This window comes from Empidonax traillii, unplaced genomic scaffold (assembly GCF_003031625.1).
Source record: "Empidonax traillii isolate 1590-97213 ecotype Southwest subspecies unplaced genomic scaffold, ASM303162v1 scaffold662:size427329, whole genome shotgun sequence".
Classification (NCBI taxonomy): Eukaryota; Metazoa; Chordata; class Aves; order Passeriformes; family Tyrannidae; genus Empidonax; species Empidonax traillii.
In genome coordinates this window covers 240,274-257,647 of record NW_020955855.1, presented here as the reverse complement: position 1 = coordinate 257,647, position 17,374 = coordinate 240,274, and the positions used below count along the sequence as shown (strand labels likewise).

Here is a 17,374-nt window from a genome sequence, read left to right as displayed (position 1 = left end):
TGAACGTGAGCTCCCACTACACTACTGTGACCAGAGAGCTAATTTCCCACTTTGTTGTATGACTAGGTCATCAGGCAGAATTAGGGAAGTTACATTTCCTTTTTGTAGGCAGCTGGTTTACAAAAAAAAAAAAAAAAAAAAAAAAAAAAAAAAAAAAAAAAAAAAAAAAAAAAAAAAAAAAAAAAAAAAAAAAAAAAAAAAAAAAAAAAAAAAAAAAAAAAAAAAAAAAAAAAAAAAAAAAAAACACAAAACAAAAACAAACAAACAAAAAAACCCACAAACAAACAAAAAAAGGTTAGATTTAAAGGCTGCAAGATCTCATCATACTTGGCTTGTGAAAAAGACAAAGGTAAGGTTAAATTGCAAGCTGTAAGTAACTACACAGAGAATGTATGTTGGGAATTAATTTAGTACCATGAAGGATTTTTGAGTTTAATATATGCAAACAAAGATTAGTGACCCATTGAAGAAGAAAATCAGGCAAATATAAACTAGAATTAAATTAAAAATGTAAGTATTAACTAATTTTAATCCTTACTAACATGTTTCATCATTGTGTTAAGATCACTGTATTGATTAGAAAATACGTCAACAGAGATAAGGGATTTACCTTCAGCGCTGCAAAAGGAGAACTAATTTGTGTAGTGTTACTTGGTTCATATTGTACCAATCTGTTAAGAACATGAACAATAGAAATAGAAAGTATGACTCTTTCTTAATGTTTGTTTGTGCTTCAGATTTATGGATAACCTACAAACTGAGGTTCTCGAGATAGAATTCCTTTCCTACTCTAATGGGATGAACACAATCAGCGAGGAAGACTTTGCCCATATTCTTCTGAGGTATACAAATGTGGAAAATACATCAAGTTACCTGGAAAACATGCGCTGCAGTATTCCTGAAGAAAAGGTAACTGTTAGCATTGGGCCACAGCATGCAGTCCCACTGTCACTACAATGAAAATACAGCCTTATTGGACTGAATGAGAATCTGTCACTGAATTACTTAGTACCAGGATTTTATTCTGATCAGAAGCTGTCCATCTTGTTTTTCAGATTACTTGCTGAATAAACAGTGGAAGAGTAAATAGCATAGAATTGTGTTCCATAGGATTTAGTTAGTAATATTTTTGAAGTTTATGTAAACCATAAAAATATAGTTTAAATAGAAACCACACAACTTTAAAAAGAACAATTTTCTAGCAGTGAAGTATTTAAAAAACCCTTTCTTTCTTTTTTACTACTACTTTTTTGCACTACCACTGGAGTAGCACCTCTTCAGAATAACATTGACACCTTTTATCTTGTTTTATAGTCTTAATAATGGATCACTTGTATATAATTATTGTTGGTTTGTGGTTTATATTAATGACTGAAGAGACAGAAATAATATAAACAGTAAAATACATAAGATAGATAGTCCTTCATTTGTTTAACAACAAATGTGTCATCAGAAGTGTATCTGAGAGAAATGTAGTGGCAACCAATAGGATAATGTTAAAAGTAGCCCTTTAAATAAGGGCTGTTCTGGATATACTTCTTCTGTTTGTGTTTACAGAAGGAGATTAGATTCATCTGTCCTCGAAATCTAACTCTTCAATAGTTATATACTTCAATGTCATTGACAGCAGAGCTCGTGAGGAAAAGTAATAAATAGGTTTGGACAGGGTTTTTTGATTCTGTCAATTTGAGAAATGAAATTGTAATTTCAGTCTTCACAGTAAGTAAGATCAGACAACTGACCTGAAAGAAGCACACTCCAAAAATCAACAGTTTTCTGTTCAGATGTCTGGATTATCTGACTCTTCCTGTGGTTGTACAGTACTTAGGGCCACTGAGAGATAAGTACAGGTGGGGAGTGAAAGGTGGAAGCAGGGTTGTCTCTTTTGACCAGATTAGGCATAAGATGAAGTGGTAAGATTGGTGTCAGTTCCTGCTCAGTGACCCTTTCTGAGTTCCTGGTCTCGCTGCTGAGGCACTCAGTTCTACCTGCCATAAAAGGTAGTATTCAGAGACAAGATACTGCAGCAGAAGTGTCAAAAGTTTTCTGCGTGGTTGCAACATGGAAATCTGAAAAAAAAAAAAAAAACCAAACACCAAAACTCTCACTCTTGGGCTTGTATAGCAACAATGATGCAAGTATCACTTGGAAAACTGAAAATAATGACAGTTGTAGGTATAGAGAAATACTTTGAATAGCAAAGGTGAAGTTAAGTAAGTACAAGTACAGACACTTTCTTTTGAACATGAGGAAGTATTCTTTGGAGGTTCTCTAAGTCTTCTAGTGCCATTGTTCTGATAGCAAGTATTCCACAGTAGTTTCCTCTTCTTGACTTCTGGTGGGGCCATCAGTTAAGGAAAACTTCCATGTGAAAACTGTGTCACTAATTCACAGTTTTGCTTATGCTGCATTCTGGGAATATCGTGGCACAAGACCAGTGCCATATATCTGTATGGCATATATATGTTCACCTCCATTAGGTGAAATAAGACACTGCTGTTTTTCATAGCTTTGTATCACTGGCTCGGTAGATGTGCTGTTAGTACAGTGAAAAAAGTAAATCCCTGTAGTATCTTTTATACTGGCCACATTCTCATTTTGAAAATGGGATTTTGCCTCTTATTGCCATGGAGGCGCTGTTCATATGTTTGTACTTTCTTATACTTGTAATAACATTATAATTTGAAAATTACAGAATGTGATCTCTGTTTTATTACAGTGCTATGCTGCAATACTAATACTAACCAGAGGATTCCATTTAGAAGAAAAATTAGTCGAGTCTGTAAAGTAATAGGCAGGTACTCTCACAGTTAATCTTTCAGGGCCCTGTATGAAGAAGCCCCTAAAGCAACATGATGATCATTTGCCATATTGTAGTCACATTAAAATATTCAGCTGGCATGCTGCCTGCTCACAAGATGTTTTCCTCCTTTTACTAACTAGATGCCAAGCAGTGATTCATTTAAGCTAGCATCTTGAATTACTACAGATATCAGCTCCTGAAGAAAGGCTATGCATTTTTAGCAGCACTAGTGTGTTAATATGAGTTCTTCTTGCTGTAGTAATATATAATCTGTTCCTATAAATAAAAAGTTAGCTTCCTTTTTGTCATAGTTTAACCCCAGCCAGCAACCAAACCCCACACAACTGCTCGCTCACTCCCCCACCAGCAGGATCAGGGAGAGAATTGAATGGTAAAAGCAAGAAAACTTGTAGGTTGAAACAGAGACAGTTTAAATAGGAAAAGCAAAAGTCATGCATGCAAACAAAGCAAAACAAGGAATTCACTGCTTCCTGTGGGCTGGCAGGTGTTCAGCCATCCCAGGAGAGCAGGGCCCCATCACACATAATGTTTACTTGGGAAGACAAATGCCATCGCTTCAAGAGTCCCCCACTTCCTCCTCCTTCCCCCCACTTTATATACTGAGCATGATATTATATGATATGGAATATTCCTTTGGTTAGTTGGGGTCACTTGCCCCAGCTGTGTCTCCTCCTCACTTTCCATCCATCCCTCCTCACCAGTGTGGCAGTGTGGAAAAGGCCTTGCTTCTGTGTATGCTCTTCTCAGCAGTAATAAAAACAGCTCTATATTATTATCACTGTACTCAGTACAAATCCAAAACACAGCCCCATTCTAGTCGCTGTGAAGAAAATTAACTCAGCCCCAGGCAAAACCAGCACATTTTTACATCGAAAATAAACATTTCTCAGTATGAAAGTTCTGGAAGGTTTACACATAGACAACATCCTGTATGAAAAGACAAAATGTATGGTAAATATGAAACGTTACTACAATTACCAGTTGTAGAATGCTGTATGCCCATCTGTCTTTGGGTGTCATTTTGCCCGACCTTCTGTTTCTCTTGTGTCCTTTGCTGTTTTTCCTTGAGAGGAACTAAAAATTTATGATTGCAGATTATCTCAGCAGAACTTATACAACTCCTTAAGGAAGCAAGATACTTTCCTCATTGCTAAAAGGTTGTGGAGTATGTACAGGTTATCCATGGACTGCATATGTGGCTCCTTTATCTCACTGTTCCATCTCCAGTGTCAGCTCAAGTGCAATGAAACTAAAAGACAGTATTGGTAGTAGTAAATTAAGTTCTTAAGATAAAAATTTAAATGAGAATAAGGTGGTTGGTTCTGTTTGTGACTAAGAGAGTTTCCTCCCAGTTGGATGAAACAGAAGGATGAAATAGAGAACAAACATGCTTGTTGAGAAAAGCAGTTCATGATGGAGATGGGTCAAGCTCTCCAAACAGTTCATAAATGTTTACTGGAGTTTAAGTAGGATCACTTAAGCAGGGATTTACATCTCACCTGTGTGGAGGCCTATAAAAGTCTTTTATTATGACAATATTATGTTGCTCTCACTGTTTTCCACAGTACTTGCTGTCTCATATGGGTTTACACACAAACACTGCTATCTTCTCTGCCATGAACCTACTTCAGCATGTTTTCTGTGTTCTACCATACCATAATGACTATGCATGCGAGGAGAGACACAGGTCAATACTTTTGTTTGAACAGAAAGGCTCACAGGTCTTTCTGTTGTCTTCAGGTTTATTTTCTGAGACAAGTACTTAAATAGGATAAAAGGATAAAAGCAAACAGAAAAATGGCCAGAAATTATAGTTAAAGGAGTCCACGAACATCATGGTTTGACAAAGAATGCCACCCCTGTTCAGAATGGTTGAGACTAAGGGGATTCAGATATAGGCTTAATTCAAAGTCTCAGTTTAAAGTCTCTTTCAAAATTGATTTAGAGATAGTTTATCAGGTCTTTGGATTTGTAGCTGAGAGAAGAGCAGAACAAATATAAGGAAAGAGGATAAAGTAAGCTCTTCTAACAATGTTTTCAGAGAAACTTTCACGGAACATATTCTGAAGTCTGGTCAAAATGCAAAGGGTTTTTTTTTAAAAGCTGAACAAATCCTGTAGTACTTGATTATTGGAATATCAGCTGAAGGGACTTGCATGTTTAAATCTGGATATGTAAAAAATTCACCCTAAAGTACAGGCTTAAGGTAGATCATAATATGTATTTGTGAATTCATTCAGTGTATTCATGTGAGCACACGCACTCACATAAATTTAATAGTTGTGTGCAGGTTTTCAGTAGTAAACATACTCCAATATTCATACAAACCTAGACTGTATTGTCAGTATTAAGTGTTGTGTCATAGTAAATCCTGGAATTCTTAAAAACTGCCTTAAGCAATGGAACAGTATTTTCAACTTCTCTGGTGAACATTGCTGTCTGTTGCACTTGCAAAGAGGAAAGACATTTTGCATTCCTCAAGAGACCCCAATTCTTTACTTCATTGAATCTTACTAGAAATCTCTCTTTTTTCAATAGGTGTATCTGTTTGTAAATAAAGTAGACATATATAACTGCAAGGTTTGTGTATTCAGTTGTTTCTACTGCTGATAATTCTTATGGTGCATGTTGTTCTTCTGTTTTTTAGGGTATCACCTTTGAGGAATTTAGATCATTTTTCCAGTTCTTGAACAATCTAGAAGACTTTACAATTGCAATGCAAATGTATAATTTTGCAAGTCGTTCCATAGGTCAAGGTAATTATTTATATTTTTTTAAGAATCTCTTGATAACAATATAGAACTATTGACAAAAATGCAAAAATATTTTGTAGTTCCTAGTTTGTACTTTTAATGTCTCCAGTAATAGGCTAAAAAGGGTAGGACTCCAGCTTTGAGAGGAGAAGATTCAGTCATATCACAAGGGATATTTTACCAAGTCATATAAGTGGTGGATAAGTTGAATGCAGAATAGTTGTTCATCAACTTGCTTGATGACACCAGTAAGAGATCAGATTAAAGCAAAGAAAAGCATTTCTTTACACAGTGAGCATCTGGAATCTGGTTTCTACAAAGGCTGCAGAAGGAAACAGTGTCAGAAGGTCTGAAGCGGGATTAGATTTTTTAAGAAACCAGTACGTGGCTGCTATAAGAACTAGGCATGTATGTGCCGGCTAAAAATCCTTCATAAAAGAGTCGTGATACTTGGGGAGTGCAAGGTGAACAATATGTGGTCAGACGTGTGCTTTCCTCGAGTAGCCTCTTCAGTCTGACACAGTAACACCAGCATAGTCCTACCTCATGTCCTTTCCAAAGGGTTGTATCATTTTCTCTATGCTGTATTTCTTGGATTCTTTTTTGCGTCAAATAAATAAATGCCATATATGTGATGTAGATTTACTTATATATATCTTCTTATTTTTGTTACTGCATGTAGTATAGTACATGAACTGTTATATTTTGTGTAAAATAGTTGATACCAATTAAACAGTGTCATTTTATATCAGTTGAGAACTACTTGATTCAGAACTGTAAAACTCAATCCAAATTTTCACATTTTCTTGTGTTTTTTTTTTAGTGTTTAAATGTGAGTTCTCAAAAGTTTACTTATATTTCACAGTATGTTGTCCACAAAGAACCATTAACTTAATGGGGTTTAAAATTTTTTTTCTGGTGTTCTCCTTACACAGATGAATTCAAACGTGCTGTGTATGTAGCCACAGGTGTGAAGCTTTCACCACATTTGGTGAACACGGTGTTCAAGATCTTTGATGTCGACAGAGATGACCAGCTGAGTTATAAAGAATTTATCGGGATTATGAAAGACAGACTCAATCGAGGGTTCAGGGTAAGGATTCTAATTTTTATAGTTACCTTAGTTGACTTTACTACTTACCGCTACTGTAGCACGTGTATGTTTTGAACCAGCAGTGCATGTGTTTTATAGAAATACTGAAGCAATCTGTAAGATAAAAGCCTTCCTAAATTCTTGATTTTTTTTTTTGTTAGAAAGCAATACATAGAGGATACAATACACCTTTATCAAACCAAATCACAGATGAGATATCCTCTGCATACTGTCATTTCTTCTGTACTGTGTGATGATTAGATTATCATTAAGAATTTTAACAAGGGCAGCAATTATGTCTGGGTTGCTTGTAGAGAAAAGAGAATTTGTCTCTGTCAAGCTCAGACAGTTTAGTAAAGGTCAAACACTGGCTATTCTAAGATATATAAAATAGCAAGTGTTGATAATGACAGTGGAAAAAGTTGCAGCAGAAGACAGTTTTAAATTTTCAAATAAAGAATCAGTGGTGATGAACAGTGTTGTATTCTAGTTCAGAGTTGCTTTTGATAATTAAACCTTGCATATAATACATTCAATTATAATAATTATAATAAGCTAGAGGGCAGGAAGTTACTTGCAGAAAATTTTCATAGGGAACAATGGTGAATGTGTAGACCTTGCTGCCCTCTTCAGGTTTGGTATAGTGCCAGGGGAATTTCATAGTAACAGAAAATTTTTTTAATCAGAGTATGATTAACAAAAGCCTTTTTTTATATATATGATAGGAGTTAACATAAACATAAAATGGTGTTCTTACTGACAACCTTATCACTTAGACATAAATCTTAAGCTGTATTATGGTTCTTACATTTACATTTCAGTATGTTATTTCTGTAATGTAATTTCAGTTATTTTAGTTAGCTTCCTAAATACAATGTTAGAACTTTCTGTGGTGTTGAGTTTAATAGTTTACTTGTTATTTCTGTAGTATTATGATAGAACATAAAATGTGGATAACGACCACTGCATTTGTAACAAACTTATTTCCTTGTTGGTCCTCAGTTTCTTTTAATATGGTGTGGAAATGATGATTGTTTCATAACTGTTTCAAGATGTTTGGCTATATGTTTTAATTGTTTACTAATTGTAAGTGTGCAGTGTATGTTAATTTAACCAGAAAATGGTCTGCTTACTAAGTAATTCTTGTATTATATGTTTCTATTTCACAAAATGCATGACAGCAATCACATGTAATCCTAAAAAATCTGTATCATCCAGCACTATTCAGTCTCATGAATGTATCTTTCTTTTCCCTAGACCACTATAAAATATTCCAGTGGACTGTAAAAGAACTATCAGGAATAGCCAAGGACATTCAGAAGAATAACACAGTCTTTCATAAATTACATGTCTAATTTTAATAAGATACTAAATACCTCCCAGATTGCATAGGAGTTCATCATGATTTGGTCCTCTCATTCTGTTTAATGCATTCTCTTCATTAATCAGTAGTATTACAAGACAATTACAGTACCAAACTGAGGAATTACAATTTCCAGTAAGTTTTCATAAGTGTCACAAAAAAAAATGATTTTTCCAAGAGTGGGTAGTAGTAAAAATTCTGCAGAAATTTGCCTTTTCAGTTTAATAAACACCCACCACCCACTCCAGTCTTGTTTAGAATGAAAAGCAGAAAACAAGTAAGAACATTTTTCACAGAACAAATTGGTGGAAGGTGTCATTGATTGCTTCCTGTTGTTTGTACATTAAAAGTGAAACAATATTTAATGTGTCCATAACAAGTGAAAATTGCCCTCTTGCTCCTACAGTGTAGAGGCACAAATGTTGTCTTGGTGCTAAATCAAAACTAACAAATCACTAACCTCTTCTTTATCAATAACTGTGTTTTCCATCCATATGAAGATTCGGTCAGTTCCACTATACAAATAAAAGATCATAACAGCTTCTACTTATGCATTATTTTGTAGCAGCATAAAAATCTTTGCCATGAGAAATAGGAACCTGTTTCCGAAGTATAAATGCCCAATTTTAATGTAAAGTATCCCACAATTAATGTCTATCCAAATCAGTGTAGTGTCTGATTGTCACTCTAAAAACATCCAAAAATAACAGTTTCAGCTAGGCCTACGATTTGAAGTATGATTTTGCAATTGACATCTTATACTTAGCAATTCAACATTTTTAAAAGTTGTTTTGCTAAAATGTTTCCCCAGAATCTTGAGGGCATAACAGCGTTTGGTACCAAGACCAGATATTTTAGAAAAGAGCATTTTGTGGTTATATAGGCAGACTAAAGCAAACATATTAAAGAGCGAAGAGTTACACAAGTCCAACGAAAATGGAGCTCTGAAACATCAGTCAGAACCTACCAGTTTGTCGTATTTAAAAGCTTAGCCATGACTTTACAAACTTGGGGAGGATCAAGTGCTACCATTTATAGGAATGTAATAAATATTCATTTTAACATAAATTTAAATACAGTTTTGGAAAAGTAAATGTCTTAAAGAGTTTATCAAATGACATTTCTCTCTTTCTGCAATTTAGTAGCATAACCTGAAACCTTGTTTTTGGTTTTAGTAGTTTGAAACCAAGTCATATGTTAAGCTGCCATCAGGTGGTCATTCAGAGTACTGCCATAAACTTACAAAAATGTTCAGACATGAAAAGCTTTATTTTTACTTAATGATCAGTTAAATTAGTTATTTCCTTTGTTTTTATTAATTTAGAAATATATAGGAATATGCCCTTTCCTTTATAAATCCCATTTTTAAGCTGAAAGACTTGGAACTTAATGACTAAATGATAAACCTTCTGCATAACACATACTGTACTGTATCTCCTAGCTATTTGTCACTTAAAGCCATTTTTTTGTATTTTCATGATACCGTTGTCTCATGCTTACCTCTGGCTGCCTTCACATGTTGTCTGCATTTGCGCACTTCTCCATCTTCTGCTCCACAGGGCTACAAACCTATACAGAGGTATACCACTTTCAAATCCTGCGTGAGGAAGGAACTCTATAGCAGATAAATGACGGTATGTGTTAGCCACCCAGTCTGAGTGTGCTGGCATGCTTGCAAGAGTGGCTGAATGTTTATCTGTCACTGCTTTGTTTCCTGTTCAAAAACTCAGGAGAAGGTTATCTGACTGCAAGCAATGTGGTAGCTCAAAGCATCACGTTGTGGTTTTGAATGAAGCAATAGAATTTTATGCTGGAGTTGGTAATGACTGATTCACACTTTCACTGTTTTGTAAGCTGGCTGTGATTTTGTATTGTGTTTGAAATGAAGAAAAGTATTCTTTCATAGTTTCTGTTGCTGTTTTCTGTGTGTCCTGTTACCTCTTTTCAGGTAATTTCCCAGATACCTATAGTTAATAAGGATTTACCAATGAAGATTGTAGAGGCAGATTTTTCTGACTTTTAGTAACTTGATTCTACTTCAATTTAGACTTTTGAAAGCAATAATCATTTTTGACTTGATTAATGCTATACTAGCAATTTTCAAAAATCAGCATGGTGTCCACACACAATCACCATGACTGTTTCCACGTATGCATTACATGAATGTCCGTTCTTACAATTAGATTGTGCTGTGGTTTTCAGTGTAAAAACTGGGGTGTGCATACTCTGTAACCATATTGTGAAACTATTTGTCACACAGTGGACGCAGCAGACACTGTGTGTTAGTAGACATTTCCCTTCTTACATAAAGCAAGAGTTTGTTCCTTTGTGATTTGAAGTTTTTTCCTATTTATATTTAAAGAGTTTGCAGTAGTTGCTATGAAGGCTCTTAGTTCCCAGATGTATTATTTTCCAGAGGGGAGGAGCAAAAAGATGTACACCATGGTCAGTGGGCCCTGTGCAGTAGCCAGCACATCTCACGTGCTTCTGAGCCAGGAGGGTTTGACTGTCTTTCCCCTGCTGGTTTTAAATCTGAGGTGTAATATTAAACTTTTATGTTCAGTAAGCATCTTCAGATGGCTTCATACATTATCATATTGACCTCTGACCTTCTGAATCCTACCCTTTTCTGTCATATGCCTCTGTGACCAGTTGTATGCCACTGAATGTGCTGGGCCTCTGGTTTCCATCTTTCTTCTCTAACTCTGAAATAGCATATCAGGAAAGCAAAGCAAAGCATCTTAGATCCTTTTTATCTGGATTGATGTCTGGCTTCCAGCAACAGTGTAAAATCTGAGTGTTTAAGGATGAGAGGTGGGGTCTATTTACCCAGACTGGTAGCCCTGCAGCCCTCCAGTCCCAGTAGTGTTTTTCCTTTGTAGACTCCTGTGTGAGATAGACAAGGGAGAGGAAATATACCTGAACTATTGACCTGTTCCTATGGCACGACATGTCATGTATCATGAACTGTGTTCTTTGAAACTTTTCAGACCATTTATTTTCAGTGAAGTGTCACGTCTTTTGAACTTCAACAGTAGAGATGGCTTGGGGCATGTCCAGGCTTACGCAGATGGTTTGTCCTCCTAGAAAGAAGACGAGTTCTGTTTGATCTGCGTATGCTGTTCTCGTACATGTAACATTCAGCATACAGAGAATTATTTTATTATTATTTTGATTAACTATTAACACTTTTAAAATTATGCTTCCTTTATGAGTCTAACCCAAATACTGAAGCATTTGTACTAGTATGTGAGGGACAGAACAGGAAATTTGATCTTAATAACCAAAGCATCTGGTTTCTCCATTTTATTAATTGAAAGTGTAAGTGACTAATGAAATATTTGAAACAACATTTTAGTAATCCAATTGCTAGTCACGTGAGAGGAAAGTCATGGCTTTAAGTTAATTTTATGTAACTTTGTATCTTTGAAACTTTTGACTCTCAAGGCTTCCTTTCTTGTTTTCCCTTGTATTTTAAAAATTGGGTTTTAGTAGTACTTTTTGTCTTTTTGACAAAACCCATGTTGCAGTTGCATGTCAAGTATTGTTTAAACTATAAACTTTTCAAGATATGGAACAGCTCTTACAGGAAACTGGCAAAATGCTATACAGTCATGATGCATCCCTAATAATAACAGTGAAGAGTATGTGACCTAGTGGAAAAAAATGCAGTGACACAAAGGAATCCAGTACCTAATCATCAAACCTAATAAAATTATCTTTGTGGCAGAAAGGTTGTAAAAGCATCAAGTTTACATACATCAATACCTTATCAGATCTGAATTGAGGCAATAAATTCATAGGCTGAGATGATGTAAACTGGGAAAAAAACATGCAGTGGCGAAAGGGAGATGTTGTTCAGTCTGTATAAAGTCATTCTCAAGAAAAAATTTGAAGTTGAATAATAGTATGTTTACACTACACACTGGGAGACAGAGAAACCAAGTTAATTCTCAGAGCATGGTCTTGGCTACAGGCAGCCTCACTGACATAGTGTAGAAACTTCTGGTTATTTACCCTGCTCTTCTTCCCAGCTGGAGGTCCTGGATGCTATTAATGAAAATTCTTCTTGTACCCAAGCTTTCTTGAAAAGGTCTGTATCACACATTTGTTGCCTGTGCACTGAAGAATGCAGTGTAAGCCTTATTTATTCCCAGTTTCCTGCTGACACATTAGTTTGCTACTGCTCTTCACTTAAGCAACTGCTTCTTGTCTCTTCATGAATTAAAATCATAGAATCACAGAATTGTTGAAGTCAGAAAAGACCTCAAGTCTAGCCGTTACAGTGACATAACCAGTTGTTGACTGTTCAGAGTTCCTTCTTGTATGTAACATTCCATAACTCATAATAATTTTTCAGTTTTGTTGTAAACTTCTACTAAAGTTCATTGTTAAGTGCCACTTAACATGGAAGCTTTAGCCAAGGCATGCGAAGTGATTTGGTGCAAGTTACTGAGGAGAACAGCGATAGTTTCCTTGGAAAGCCTGTAACAAGCTGTGTGTGGTCCCTGAAGGGCACACAGCCTGACACAGCATTGGCAGGTACTCCTTTGTACACACCTCAGGGAGAGCTGAAAAAAGGATGCTAGGAGAGAGCTGCCTAACAGAGCATAGAGGAGAATTCTGCTTTGAATGTCTTGTAGAAGGATTATAAAGGAAATTTCTAACAAAGCCCTTTCAAAGTTAATTTCTGAAGAGGGATACTAGAAGCCAACTTAAGAAGGGATTCAAGTCCATCTAAAAGTACTGTTTGCCAAACTATTTGCACGGTCAGTAGCTGTGATAGATATTTAAGCCAAAATTCTGATATTGACTTCTAAAGTATTGAAACAAAGTATTGATATTACATGTCACAGATATAAATCTAGAAATTAAGTTCTATATACCAGTAATTTCCTGAGACTCTTAAGACATTTTGCTTTAAAAGAACTGATTTCAAGATATTCTGAATGTTGTGGGTTTCAGAATTTCTGATTTAAGGTTTTTAGGAAGTAATAGTTAATAGCTGAAAATAGTGCCTTGAGACAGACTGAGGGAGGAAATTTCATTTTGAGAAAGACATGAAAAACTGAAGCATGGATTCAGAATCTCATGTCTAGCTGTGTTTCAACTATAAACTGTTATCTTCTGTAAATGCTTCATTCTGTCAAGTGAAATTAAGTTTGTCATGTAGCTAACTAATATTTTTAAAGCTTTTCATTTCTATACTATCCTAGTACTCAACAGTTGAATACATCTGTTGTAAGCTTAAAAAAAACTAAAAGAGGTTGTTGCTTACTACTTGTAGAGACTTTTGCTTAGCTCTTCTCTAAAGCAGAGAAAGTGAGAAGCTTGCGATTAGGCACACCTTACTGATTTACCTTACAAAAATAATTGGAGATTATAGAACCTGGGCTTTTGAGTCTAAACCTGACTTAAAAACATACCTGAATACAGTGGGAGGAGAATGTTCCAGTGAGATGGGAAAGCATTGCAGAGTGTGTTTTTTTCTGTGGATTTGGTACACTGACAGTAGATACAAGAACGATGCATACATTAGAAATAACACTATTCATTTGAACAGTCAGTGTATTTCAGCATTACTTTTAATGACTTTCATGAACATTTCTCTGAACTTGTTTTGTAAAATAAAAGATGTGTACCTTAAAGCACGATTTAATCAACTGAAAGTGCTTTTGTGAAATAATGCAGTGCAATTTGCAAGTAATGCACTTTTTCATGAGATTGATTACAAATTTCTACTAAATGATGCATTCATGTAAGTATTGGTTTTAATATTTAAAGTCTGGATTATATATTAGTGTGGATTAGATTGTTTTCTGAATATTTACAACTTCTCCATAAAATTCTACAGTTTTTTAATTAAACAAGATGAGTGAGAATAATAAATGAATATAGGCTTCGCTTTCTAATGGTTGATTTTAATGTATTGCAGTGTTGCAATATATTTAACAGCTTTACTCAGTTCAACCAAAACAAGGTATTGGACAGTCTCTCATCTTGTGTCCTGGTTTTGGCTAAGAGACAGTTAATTTTCTTCCTAGTACCTGGTACAGTGCTGTGTTTTGAATTCAGGATGAAAATAATGTCAATGACACAGTGATAATGTAGTTGCTACTGAGCAGTGCTTACACTAAGTCAAGGACTTCTCAGCTTTTCCTGGGATCCTCCACACCCCATTAAGGAGGCTGGGGGTGCACAAGGAGTTGGGACAGCTGGCTTGAGGGATATTCAATACCATGTGGTGTCATGCTCAGCAAATAAACTGGGAGGAAAGCTGAGTGGGGACTGCTGCTCAGGAACTGGATGGGCGTTGGTTGAGGGGTGGTGAGCAGTTGCATTGTGCATCACTTGTTTCCTACATTCTAATTCTTTTTTCCCTTTTCTGTTAAACTGTCTTTTATCTTAGCCCGTGAATTTTAGGGGGTTGGGTTTGTTTTTTTTCTGATTATCTCTCCAGAGTGGGGGGAGTGATGTTCATCTGCCTACCTGTTTAACCTGTAACTGCTTGCCTCCAGATACTGTACTTAAATTGTAATCCATCTTAGAAATTAAAATTACTTGTAAATGTTTTTTACTTTCCTATAGCAATTATAATTCCTGTTTCTCCCTTAGCTCCTTTCCCCAGTTGCCCTAATACTTAGCACCTCTCCATCTTTCTACACCTGCTGTCAAAACAGGCTTGTGGAGTTAGGAAAGGTGAAAGAAATAATAAGATCCAGTGATAGTTACAGATAGCATAGTCTAGTGAACCTCCCAGGCCAGCCCTTGGCCAGTATTCTTCTCCCTTCAATGGGCACTTATACATGTTGCTGAACTACAATGCACTTTACGATTAAGGTAACCTTGTATAGAGAAGCTTTCGTGTCATCTGCCTATCTTGTATTTGGTTTTTCCTGATACCTCAGTTTAACAAACATTAGTAACTTTCTGTGCTTTTTGTTTGGTGTCATAAGTGAACTTTTTAGTACACTGTCAGCACAAGCAAGAAACAAAACTAGAGAGGGAGCAGGACTAAAGAGCAAATTCTTTCCTGCAGCTTTTAATATAAACAGGCTATCTGTTGAATGCTAACTGTGTGCTGTGAGGTGAGGATGCATTTTGAATACTGAACCTGTGTATGGATTTATAACCCTCATTTTACAGAAGTAAATTTGATCTTTCATTATTTTAATATTAAAACATCTATCTAGTGTGTACGAGTCTGAGTAAAATTTAATGTAGAATTAAAGCATTTAGTGAATGATATCTTTTTTTTTTAATTGAATGTTTTTCACTTTTCACAGGAGACTCCAAAGTATGGTTGGAAGGAATATTACTCTTGTGTGATGACTGTAACCAGTGAACATCTCAGAGATCTGTGGAAGCAATTTCGGAGACAAGATATGCTGAGATAAAGGAAGGAAGAAGAATTACCTGCACTGGCTAGAAATACTTATTCCTATGAATTCCTAATGAAGAACAAACTAACCCAGGTGAATTGTGAATCTTCCAGCTGCAGTAGAAAATACAGGACTTCTTTTCCACTTAGTGTAGTGATCACCAACTCTTAAAACTGCTTTTCAGTATGTATTTTATTTAAATGACGAACTAACTATGAGTGGCAGAAGTCTGTTTTTTAAGAACACCTTTTGAGTATTATTTTCTTATTATTTCGAGATAAGTTTGTAATTTAAAAAAAATGCCTGGGTAGGAAAATGTTTTGGCAATGAAGAGAAACTCCCTGCATCAGCTTAGACTGTGAATTTGCTTTCAGAAGAGCACTATTGAAAACTTGTGCTAAACTGAAAATGAGAATGCATTAAGTAGCATAACAATTATGTATGAATTGAATGGACAAATAAACTCTTAGGAGCTGTTATTTTAAAAAGAGTAAAGCTGTTATGGTTATAATGTGAATGATAGGTATTTACCTAGGAAAAGTACTGTATGAACTATAATGTTCAGATTCTCCGAGTCTTATTATTATGTCTATTAATTTATCCTTTTGAAAAATAATAGGGATTTTAAGATGTCTTAAAAGCAGTACGTCAGAGAAAAGTCAAAATGTTCATATTCATGTTAAGTAACAGACACTTTATAATATTTATTATAAATTTTATTGCCATACACAGATATGTTTCCAGTAGAGTAAAACTTCATGTGTTTCTTGTGAATAGTGCACCTTTGTATGAAGGGGCACTGAGTAGAAATTATAGTTGTCTAATTTGCTACTCTGGAATGCAGTATCTGAAAATAAATAACTTGTGTTTGTGTCAAACAAAAGAGCAAAACAAAACATGATTGCATGCAGCAGTATGGAAAAACATTAGGTAATATTATTTCAATATCACACGTGAAACATCAGACATAGATTAGGCTGTATAAAGGTTGTGGAGAATACAGGCCATCAGTAGCCACTATGATCTGTCATGCCCTCTAGGTTTAAATGTTACTGAAACAATGGTATGGACACTGTTATATTTGATTTTTATATTCTCTAAGTTTATCGTTTTCTATTCAACAACAGCATTTTTCCTTACTCCCTTTCAAGATTATTGTCAGGTGGTATGAATTCAGCCCAAACAAAGAAGAACACATATTTTTATACCCTTCTGGAAAAGGTTCACTGGACATTGAATAAGTGTGTATCTGTCCTGGAACAATCTGTGCCTTGAAATCCTTCTAGCTGAATACACACACACCCACACTAAAAGGTCAATAAATTGTTATCAGAAAGGCAAATATTTGGTAGTCAGACAATCAAAACAGAACGAAAATAATAGTTTTAAATGTCTAATTACCCCAAATATGTGAAAGCAAACTTTTTAAAAATTTTATTCAGTGCACATGTTGCTCAAATACCATCTTAGATCTTATATCACATGTGAATAGATGTGTAGCATTTGTGTAAGTGGACCTAAGTTTAGAAATGTTTAATTTATAGTAAGTTTCATCTCTGGTAAAAAAATCAAAACAAAATAAGAAGGAAGTTTTTTTTATTAAGAAATTCCACACTGGGAAGTCTAGAAAAAAGTGTGGTAGGTGGTGGCTAAAAACAACAAGCCAGTTTAGAAAACTATTGAAGGATGATACTTTAGTTAATATTTCATGATAAAAACTTACAAAATTTCAACCTTGATGTCTTTAAACTACTGACAACAAGAAAAAAAATCAAATAAATTGGGATAAAGGTTCTAGAATTGACGCAGCAGAATACAGATAAGCTGCAATCCCTGTGTGATCATGTAGGGAATCAACTGTATTCAGTGTATTGTCTTGGTACGCAAGAACTGTCTCACTGCTTCTTGTCAGCATGTAAAAAACCCAGTTTGCTTCTTCAGTGATGAAGGACAAAAAAA

General features: G+C 35.2%; 1 protein-coding gene across 1 annotated transcript in view; it reads left to right on the top strand.

Annotated features, from left to right (window-relative positions):
* The window catches only part of MICU3 (mitochondrial calcium uptake family member 3), a 50,678-nt gene extending 33,504 nt beyond the window's left edge, over window positions 1–17,174 (top strand). Inside the window, exons 11-14 of the mRNA XM_027899364.1 lie at window positions 738–909; window positions 5,472–5,580; window positions 6,513–6,670; window positions 15,320–17,174. Coding sequence (XP_027755165.1) covers window positions 738–909; window positions 5,472–5,580; window positions 6,513–6,670; window positions 15,320–15,430 — 550 coding nt within the window. The 3' untranslated portion in view covers window positions 15,431–17,174. The remainder of the gene's footprint in view (window positions 1–737; window positions 910–5,471; window positions 5,581–6,512; window positions 6,671–15,319) is intronic.
* The last annotated feature ends 200 nt before the right edge of the window (window positions 17,175–17,374 follow it).